Source organism: Mastigoproctus giganteus, chromosome 11 (assembly GCF_048544385.1).
Source record: "Mastigoproctus giganteus isolate SK-2022 chromosome 11, ASM4854438v1, whole genome shotgun sequence".
In the NCBI taxonomy this organism is placed as follows: Eukaryota; Metazoa; Arthropoda; class Arachnida; order Uropygi; family Thelyphonidae; genus Mastigoproctus; species Mastigoproctus giganteus.
Genome location: NC_143585.1, coordinates 78,450,236 through 78,461,293, shown reverse-complemented (window position 1 = coordinate 78,461,293; position 11,058 = coordinate 78,450,236). Strand labels below are relative to the sequence as shown.

The 11,058-nt window shown below is 33.6% G+C and overlaps 1 protein-coding gene across 1 annotated transcript in view; it reads right to left on the bottom strand.

Moving 5' to 3' along the window:
- Positions 1–3,507: 3,507 nt before the first annotated feature.
- The window catches only part of LOC150078162 (transmembrane protein 243-like), a 79,060-nt gene continuing 71,509 nt past the window's right edge, over positions 3,508–11,058 (bottom strand). The window contains exon 5 of the mRNA XM_090385126.1: positions 3,508–3,651. Coding sequence (XP_090241252.1) covers positions 3,508–3,651 — 144 coding nt within the window. The remainder of the gene's footprint in view (positions 3,652–11,058) is intronic.

The following is an 11,058-nucleotide window of genomic DNA, read 5'->3' as shown; positions in this document are numbered from 1 at the left end:
AGCCTCAGATTCAGCCAGTCCTTGTAGCCTCATTTCCTATATAAGCAGCATTACCAAAGCAGCTACAAAGAGCAAGCTACATATTTTCCAGTTGCCAGAAATATTTAGTACATAATACCCCACATACATACACGAGCTGTTTTGGAACTTTCGAATGCACTGACTATCCTGGTCAGTATGTGCTCATTCATACGATACACCAATTAATATGGTTTATCGTGTACTATGCCTGTACAAGTCTACATGCACAAACTGATCTCACAAATATCAGCTCAGAATAAGGCCTTAAGAATTCCTCTAGCCTGATCAGATTCAAACCCAAGTTACCAACTGAGATGATATATATCATCAACAACTGTGCACAGGACAGATGTACTACCATCACTGCTAGATTATAGGATACAATTTCAAAAAATAAGTATACGGGACTGAGTTCTGAATAAATGCAAGTTTAAAGAATCCATTAAGGCTGTTCAAAAGGGAGGTACAGTAAACCCCCACTATTCGCAGAGGTTACGTTCCTGAGAAATTCTGCGAATACCGAAAACGCGAATACTGAGTTATGGTTCCCATAGTAATAAAGGGGTTCCGTTCCAAAGTATTAAATATATAAGAAAAACTAGTCTAAAATTTTGTCTATGTATGTATTATATGTACCTTCATAATATGACTATGTACATAGTGAAATGCAAGCATATGGCATCGAAATGAAAATAAGAAACAATTTAATATTAAATGTAATATTTATTAGAAATTTCAAACAAATCTTTCAAACCAGCGCCTTTGCTAGCTAAAAAACTTATCCCGCCAGTGCTATCACCAGTTTCGCTAAACTGTTGATAAAGGAGTTTTGCCTTTTCACGAATGATAAGTGAACTTAACAGAATTTTATTTTGAGTTTGGTCTTCTATCCACAGATTTAAAGCTTTTCCCATTTTTTCTAATTTAACATCGAGTTACAGAGCAAATTTTTGAAGCAATTAGCGCGTTTTCACGGACACTACGTCAGATTTTTTCTTCCGATTTCTTGATTGATCGTCGACTCATTGATTGTATAATGTTTTGCCACTGAGGAGACACTTTCACCATTAGAAATTTTATCTAATAACTCAATTTTATTCGCTAATGTCATCACCTTCTTTGATCTTTTCACATTTCCCTTGTTATTCGTAGCCATATTTTTGTACGGGTTAGAAAGAACTTGTCCACAATAAAGTCACTTTCTTCCATTAACACACTCTAAAAAGTCTGGTTTACATCGCAAAACGGTAGATTTATCACTTTTGTAGCATATAAATTGATAAATTTATAAGCATATAAATTAAAAGCAAACAACGAAACCTTCCGTGACAAGAGCATAACACATATTGAACAAGGATTAGCAAGAAACATCCACGCTCGCGATTTTGTGACCCCCTCTCCCCCACCCACCGAGCGCCGTTTTGACCGGTGAAGATAATTTTAGCTACACCCATGTTTTTTTTATTGGCGGAAAATGTTCACGGTGCTTTAAAATTCACATTTTTTAGGTTTCATTTTATATTAAATCAGCGACCGCGAATAGCGGGGGTTTACTGTACAGTTGTTTTAACAAAGATGGAAAGGCAGCTAAGGTCATAGTGATGAGGCATCATCGTGACAGTAAATTGCACATACTGGTTCTGTTTTTCAAGATGAAAAACCCAGTTACAGAGAGGAAAAAATCTCGACTTCTTTCCCACTCCAATCAAGCTTGGATTCTTTAAAGATAAAATTATTACACAACCAACCATTCCACCTCTCAACTCATTCACAGCAGTATCATCTTTCTATTTCAAAGGAGCACATGGTTTGAAGCTTTTAAAGAGAAGATCTTAGACAAGGAGCCTTTTAGCATGACAAAAATCCCCAAATCATTCAATTAATGTTTACAAAAGGTGTAATCTCAATATGCTGTACCTCCAAAAGATGTTAGTGCACTGCACTTTGTTCTTTAATTGTTACATTTATTTCTCTGTTCATTAAGCATCTTTTAAACATAATTTTAATATTAATTCCATTTGGTGGAAGATACAAAAAAAAAAAAAACACAATCTAGTCTGCTGGTTCATTTGGATATTGTTTTCCACAATATTTCTACAGTTAGTTGATCAACAGAATAGCAAATAACATGTCTATGGCTAGCAAAATCCAGTTTATCTCACTAACAACATAAGTTTAGTTACCATAATTAAATAGTCACAAAAATATCTTCAGTAACTCAAAAGAAAACTTATTTAGGATATTATTTTAATTTCAAGTATGCAAACCATTCTTTGTCTACTTATGAATCAAATAATATAGATCAATGGTTAAATCTTGTAATAAGAAAAAACCTTGATAGATTTAGACTGAATCCTTTTCTAGTGTTTGTATTATTTTTTTTATGTATGCTAGTATTTCCTATCCTTAAAATAAAAATAGTTTAATCAGTTAAATCACTGACTTCTGGGTCTTAGAAAAACATTAATTCCAACGGATAATAAATTTAAATACGTATCAATTCATAAAATGTTTCACCATTAAAATTAATAAAAAACTTAAAATTTACATAGCTTTATCAGTAATATAAAGCTGTCAAACAGAACTTGTTATATCATGCTTCTGTTTATTAATTTAATGACAAACACATTTATATAACAAAAATCATAAAAATAATACTTGTTTCTTGCATTATCTGTATTTCTTTTCAAAATATTTTAAAAGAAAAAAAAATAAAAACCTTTATGCTAGCACACTTCTGCACTTTCTATAAAAATACTCAAAATACTCCAATTAAAGATGAGAAAGTCAAACCTCTAAACAAAATGCCAACCACATGTTTCAAACCTATATGTACTTTTTTAATTCTTAATTTTAAGCACAAACAATCTGATGCTAACAAACCTAATCATAGCTAAAAAAAAAAGAGGAAAAACATAGTATAGCAAATCCTTTTGACACTTATGAGTTAAGACACTCATTTTTTGTTCCTTACTGTACATGGAATAAAAACTTCACTTAGCATATTTTTTTATTCTTATTAGAGCACAATACGCAATACACTACAAGGGAACCCCTGTATCAAGAATGATATCACTTGTGATATCAAGAATGATGTACAAGTTTATCATCTCACTTAAAACAACTTATAATAAATGATCTATTCCCAAGGTTTAGTTAACAAAAATAACTGAATAAAATATATTATAACACAGCATACAAAATTTAAGTAAACAAACTTAACTTTATTAATATTATAAGTAAATCCATATTGATGGAATTTCCAAACTCAACTCTTAAGACCCATTATCTACAAAGCAAATCAGTATGCCATATACATATATACTTTCCAATTTCATATATTGATTGAAACAAGTACATATTTACAAGTTATACTCATTATGCCATAACTCATTTCATTCTTCACAGGTTCCTCTAATTCATATTAGGAATGTTTCTCAACAATCACTATTAATATTATTTTCAGTATAAAAAGGTCAATTCAATTCATGTATCATCATTACATATTTTCGTGTGTGTTCCGAAGAAATAACAAAGGGCACAAATATTGATAAGAACAAGGGTGAAGGCATTATAAAAGATGAGCATGCGAAACTTGGGATCAATATCTCCTTGGCGATACCAAAATATCTATAAGAGAATGGTTGGAAATTTAAATAAGAAACAGTAATTAGTTACTTTTAAGCAAAGATTAAAAAAACTGATTTACATACAATATTAAACACCAAAGAATGGTACACAGTTAAAGTAACAATTAAAACAAACATTTACAATGGATTTTCTGCTACCAGTTTGTCAAATCGGAGTATAAAGCCAAAACATTAAGGTGGGAGGGAAAAAGAAAGATAATCAGGCATTTTTATTCTTATACAGAGTGTTTCAAAAATGGTCAATAATTTAAAGATGAAAAATACAGACTAAAATAAGCAAAAAAGTCCCAGTGAATATCGGGTTGCAAATGAACTGTTTTCTAGATAATGCACATTTTCTTTCTAACACCCTTTCCTCAACAACAGGTGTTACGCTTCTGGGCCTACCAGGTCTTACTCCATGTGCGAAGCGCCCATGTTCTCTAAGGCCTTTATGTGCCCTGATGAATGTGTGCCTGTTGGGCTGCCTTTGGCAGGGAAATGCTTCTTGGTACAAACGTCAGCCTCGAGTGCACTGCCGTTGGCTTTACCATATATGAAGTGCATGTCCGCATACTCTTCGTTGCTCTAACCTCTTTCCATGTTGACTATTCTTTGGATTAGTTTGGTAGTTGTTGGCGCATCGGCTTCTGTGGCCATAGTGCACCTCCCAAGGTTTTTGCAGTACTTTGATCCAAGCCCGAGGCGGGAATCGAACCCGCGACCTTTGGGTTGCCAGGCAGGCACTTTAACTATTCTTTGGAAAGTACTAACATGCCTGCTATGTCTCAGAGCACAGAGAGAGAGGAAAGGAAGAGAATGAGCATAACCTAACCTAAACAAACAAGTCAGTGGTGGATCCCAACTAGAAATGTGCAATATCTCAAAAACGATTCACTGTTTACTAGGCTTTTTTTGCATATTGCAGTCTGTACAGTTCACCTTTAAATTATTGACCATCACTTCTGAAACACACTATATATATATATATATATATATATATATATATATATATATATACATATATATATATACACACACACACACACACACACACACACACACAAACTTCCCTATAACGAATTCAATAAATCCAGCGAAAAAATTCGTTATAGAGAAATTTCATTATACACAGAATTATATTTTATTAGAAATTGTTATCTAATTAGAAATGATAACGAATCTACATTTATTTTTAATGCATTTTATTTCAAAAACACTTATTTAAATCATGTTTACACAATTTTTGCCGGTAAGTATCACAAATTAAAAAAAAAATAATAAAAAATAATTTTCGTTTGCGCAGTACAATTAAAAAATTGTCTCATTCTCAAAGGAAACCTCACATTTGTTCAGAGCATTAAAAACATTATCAGGAACATTTTCACAAAACTGTAGACCCATACGAACCTTTTTAAAAGCTTTAATCATTTCTTCGGGAGTTGGCTTTTCTCCGGGTTGTTCTGATGCATCTTCAGCGTCATCGTTAATTTCTTCATGATCATGGTCATGTCTAACACTGTTCAGCAGTATTTCATCTTCATTTGGATGTTCTGCTGTGATCTACATAAACATAACTATCCAATGTTATTTCATTTGATGTTTCCGGATGATTCTAATAATGTCCAAAAGATTTTCAGTTGTGAAAGGGGCAGTTCATCCATTCGTTGTTTGACTTCTGTATTCAATGCAAATCCCGCTTTCGAAAAACAATTTTGAATAGTGTATTCAGTGACATCATTTGTCCAAACAAACTATTGCCAGTTCAGAGATGCAATCTCTAAGGTTATTGTAACCTCCAAGTTTCTATTTTCTGATAATGCATTGACAATCTTCATTATTATTCTCTTTCGATAATGAAATTTAAAATTTTTAATAATGCCTTGGTCCATTGTTTGGTGGTAAAAACAACAACTTCGCACTTTTAAGTTTGGCAGAATGTGCCGGACAGTTGTCAGTTACCAACACGATTTTCCTTTTTAATTTTTTTGTTATATGCTTGTCTAGTTTTAATATCCATTCTTCAAAAATATCACTTGTCATCCGTGTTTTTTTTTATTAGGTGTAGTCAACTTCCAAAGATTTTGTGCCTCTAAAACACCTTGGGTTTTTTGATATTCCGATGACTAAAAGTCTTAATTTTTCACTTCCTGTCATATTTGCTCTAACTAGCACATTGATTCTTTCTTTGCTTTTCGCAAAACATTTATCATCCTTAAAAGCAAGTGTTCTATTCGGTAAACATTTAAAGAATAAACCCATTTCGTCAGCATTAAAAACATCCTTATGCTCATATTCTTCCAAAATCTTTAAGGTATTGTTCCTCCAACTGTTGCAATCTTCTTCGCTTACATTAACACTTTCTCCACAATTCTGTGGCGCTTCTTAAATTTATCTAGTTACCCAGTGCTTGCATTAAATTCTGTATTTGCATGGTCTCTTGGAATGAAATTCCAAGGGACTGTGCAAATTTTTAGAGCTTGTTGCTTATTATTAGGCCCGATATTGGTATATTCTTTTCACGTATCATTTGCACCCATTTTAGAACAGCTTTATCAACATCTTCGTATATATACAACTTAATTCCTTTCTTGTCTGCTCCTCCTTCAATTGAATTTAAAATTGATTCTCGATTTTTTTAAAATCTTAGATAAACTGCTTGCAGGTATGCCACATTTCTCCGCAACATCTTTTTTCTTAAAACCCTGGTCAATATCATAACAATCTTTGCTTTATCATTAATACTTTAAACACTTTCTCTTTGACATCGTTTCCACAATTGTAAAGATTACTCAAATGCAGCTCTTGATAATACACACACTGCCAACTTCGCTGCACTGGCCATATAGTGAATTGTTAGTACCACCTACTCAATGACATTCGCTTGCCAATTCAACAGTATCACATGACCTTTCCTATCAATCACTTTGAAGAAATATGAGAGTGTGAATATCTTTTATTCTGCTTTCATTCATATATACACTAAAGAAAATTTATGGTTAATGTATGCTGTATGTTACTTTTCAGAAAAAAAAAAAAAATAAAAAATACAAGAGCATATATCCTATGTGATTGATGACGAACGAAATTAAAAAAAAAAAAAATTCATAAGAACCATCTATTGGGAGTCCAGTTAGATGAGAACAGACATATCATATAATGATATGACAGGAAGGTCACGTGGTACAGTTGAGGTGAGAAGCGAATATCATTCAGTAGGCATTACTAAAAACCAACTATGGTTCTATGTATTGCCGGCACAGCATGCTAAAGTTTACCGCAGCGAATTTCATTTTCCCCTAAGCCAACATCAATTTACAAATCTACCCTATTTATTGTAAAGTTTACGACCACTTTTAAGAAAACCCATTTGGTTTAATAACAGTAACAAAAATGAAATAAGACCCTCCTACAGGTGTCAATGGCCACAAGTGTTCACTAAAAGAATGATTATTTAATTCCAGATGCTAATGCGCAATTTCGGAAGGAAGGAGGCAGTATATTTGAGCAGCTGTTTAGCAGTAAATGCTTGAAAATCTTCAAAAATGCTTTTACTAATTTTTTTAAAAATTAGTTATAGAGAGACTAACACTTCACTATATGGGGTTAATTTTACATGTATTTTAATTTCAAGGTGCAATGTTTTGAGAAAAAATTTGTAATATAGAGAAATTCGTTAAATAGAAGTTCGTAATAGAGAAGTTCCACTATATATATAAATAAAAAGGAGTGTGTACACCCAAAAGATATTTTATTTTATGTGAAAAAAAAAATCTATGGTGGCACTAGAGCAAAACCATTTAAATTTTTGAACAGTATGATTGAAACTTACTTACGCTACTTAGATGGTCGATGTTGATCAAAATCTTGAGAAGCAGATTTTATTAGTCTGCATTTTATTCTTGTATAATATTACTACCTGCTTTCTTGCATAATATTCTACTTTTATTTTTGCATAATATTACTACCTGCTGCTTACTCTACCGAATAGACATTAGTGACTGAGTTAGCATCGTTAGTGCCATTTCGGAAGTAACATAATTCGCGTCATTTAAAATCTAATAGCCACCTAATAGGAAGTGAAGTCAATTGCATAATTTCCATATATTCAAAAAAATTTGGAAAATAAAAATTTTACAAATAAGATTATTTGAGTTACCATTTCCCACAAGGGGGCAATAATTATATTCAGGAATGTTTCCACTATCTGGGACAAAACAGTATATATAAAGAGAAACATACCACATGTAAATTTTCACATATGTTCTTTCTGGAAAGAGCAGATTTGCACAATGAGCATATTTTGCTCCCCTTCTGGAAACAAGTCTAAATGATATTTTTCATTATTCACCTGGATGATTGTCAATGATGAAGAGCCATTAGAAAGATGAAGATGGGTCAACCACAATTTCAAGAATATGGAAACAATTCAATGAGTTCAAATTCCCACTTCCTCACAAATAAACAATCTCACTTATGAGAATACTGGGAACTTGAACTTGCTTCTCTTGCCTTGCAGTTAAACAAAGTAAAGGTTAAAGCTGTCCACAGACATCAAAAAATGACACAAACATCCTGACTTAACTAAACTCAGCAGAAAAATGTCTATGTCAAAGTGCACATATCCAATGCAGTCCAGTATGATGAACTCTACTGCAATCTGGCAGGAAAATTCATCATACTGCATCAAGGTATATTGCCTTACAGACTTCAGTAAGAGAATATTGCCCAAATGAAGCTGGTCAAAGGCAAAACTGGTCTTCTTTCTTTTTATAGATGACAATGTGCTTCCTCATAGGCTGTTATCAGATGAATTTTTGAAAAGGGAAGATACTTTAAATAGTCTGCCCCAATTTCTGGACCCTATAAAACATATTGGGAATGCTATGGAAAGGTAAACTAGTTGTGTAAACTAGTTGTGAACCAACCTGAAATCTGCCCTCTCTCTTTACTGTGTCTTAAACTCCATGGCAGCATAAGGGTTTAGCACGAGAATTGGATAGCAGCAAAGAGCAAAAACCTCCTATTAATATTTTTATAATTAATTCTTTACTCACAGTATTAAATTTTGTTAGATTATTCTTTCATGGCATGTACAATCACTATGCTTTTGATGGTTTTAGAGATATTTTAATGTGATAATTGTAAAAAATGTGCAACTTCCTTAGTTTTTGCACTTGACTGTATATCTTTCTTTTCTTGGGGGAACAAACCAATATGCCAACTAACATCAACTGAAATATGATTATTTTCTTCCAGGTGCATTTTTTTTTTTTTAAATAGATGTGGATACACTGTTGTAATTTTGGCCAACACTTAAATGAATTAAACTGTCTGGCACTGTACATAAAAGAAAAACGATAAACGTTCTTTTCAAACAAAGAGAAAGGTCTGATTAATGAAAGTTTCAGAATTTTGATTAATACTTGTTAGTATTAATCAAACTTAAATTTGTAAACTAGTGTAATTAGTAAATTGGCCTGTATGCATACTGAAGACTGGGGTTGTAAAGTGTGTACCCACATGTTGGACTAAGAAGTCCAAAGAAGAAGAGTATTGTTTGTTTCCAGTTCAATAGTAAATTGAATAAAGGGTGAAAGAGAATTGAGATATTGAAGAAGTCTAGTTTCTGATCCCTGAGGGACAACAGCAAATATCATTGACATACCGACACCAGAGAGAGATGGGAACAGGTAGGTTCAAAAATATACAACTCTCAAGTTCCTCCATGGCAATATTAACTATGATGGAACTGAGAGGGGCACCCATAGCTGTGCCTTGGATCTGACTAAAAGAGTCATTAAAAACGATCATGTTACCAGTCAAACAAATTGAGGGCAGCACAAATGTCCAGTAGAGAGCGAAGTCCCATCGTTCAAGATAGCATCCCCATCCAAGTCACTTCGCACAAGCAACAGCCTGCTGCACAGGTACAGAAGTGAACAGGCATACCTCATCAAACCATGACCTCACCCTCTGAAATGATAAAATCTTTAATAATACATTAAAAAAAATGCACACTGCTAGATACAGTATGATCAGTTCGCCCAACAAGGGGTCTTAACAACCTGGAAATGTATTTGGAAAGTTCATATGTAGAGTGTTTAAACAAGAAACAATAGGCCAAAGGAAACACCAGGTTTATGGCTCTTTGCGGGTCTATAAAAATTGCAGGAGCTAGTAACCTGCTGCATGGAATTTCCAACAAATGTCTTTTGGAATCTTGTTAGAAAGAAACCATAATGGGAAAATCCTGTATGGGTTCATAGACTTTACGATCTTGCAAAAGAGAGAGGGCCTTGCATATATAATCATATTCGTCAATAACAATTGTGCACTGGCCCTTATTGGCAGGTAAGATTACAGTGCTATCATCTTTGCTTAAGGAGGTAAAGGCTTCCTGCTAATAACAGGTCGAACATGTTGTATGATAAAAGCAGTTCTCAAACAAATTTCATTTGCAGTCTCTTCAGGTAATCTATCAAGTGACTCTTCCACTCCCATAGCCAGTTCAGTAATAGGTGGTTTCCAAGGAAGTATGGCATATTTCCTGCCATAAGTTAGGAGCTCACCTTGTTCCACAGATAATTTCTTGCTGCTTAAATTCAAAATAAACTATGAATTATCCCTCATGCTAAACTTAGAGCATTTATAATAGCATGCGATTCATGCAGTAAAGCAAATTAAATTCACTTTAGAACTGCTTCCATCTTACAACATGTTTGATCTCATCATCAGCCATTTTCAATCCACTGCAGGATGAAGGCCTCTCCAGCAACTTTCCAGTTCCTTCTGTTTTGTGCAATGGCCATCCATTTACTATCCACAAACTCATGAATTTCATCTGTCCATCTCCATTGTCTTCCAGGTTTTCTCTTAGCTCCTCTTGTATACCATTCTGTTATTTTCTTAGTCCACTTACCAATCTCAGAAGTTGTCTTTTCTGAAATCCTAACAATGTCTGCATTTGATGTCTTGACCAGCACTTCAAATTTATTTACTATGCTCCTAGCATTGGTGTACACGCACATGTTCTTACTCTTAGTTACCCTAACATAGCCCATGTATTTATTTCTTTCATGACTCCCAGCAATTCTTGAAATAGTATTAGCAATGGCCACAAGGAATGGCCTATGGCTTATGCTGCAATAGCCAAAAAAATAATTAATAAAAGAAAAGGAAAGACAACCTAAGCGTTTCCCTCCTCCCATAGGTAACTATCCAGCTGTCCTTTGAATTTCCTCCAAACTGTCAGCCTCTACCACTCATGTAGGTAACTAATTAATAACTCTGGCTAAAATAAAACTTTCTGCAATCCACTCTAAACATCTCCCCCCCCCCATAACTTGAATTTATGGCCCCTAGTTCTAGAACCACTTATAACCATAAAAGTTTCGCCCTCATTCAT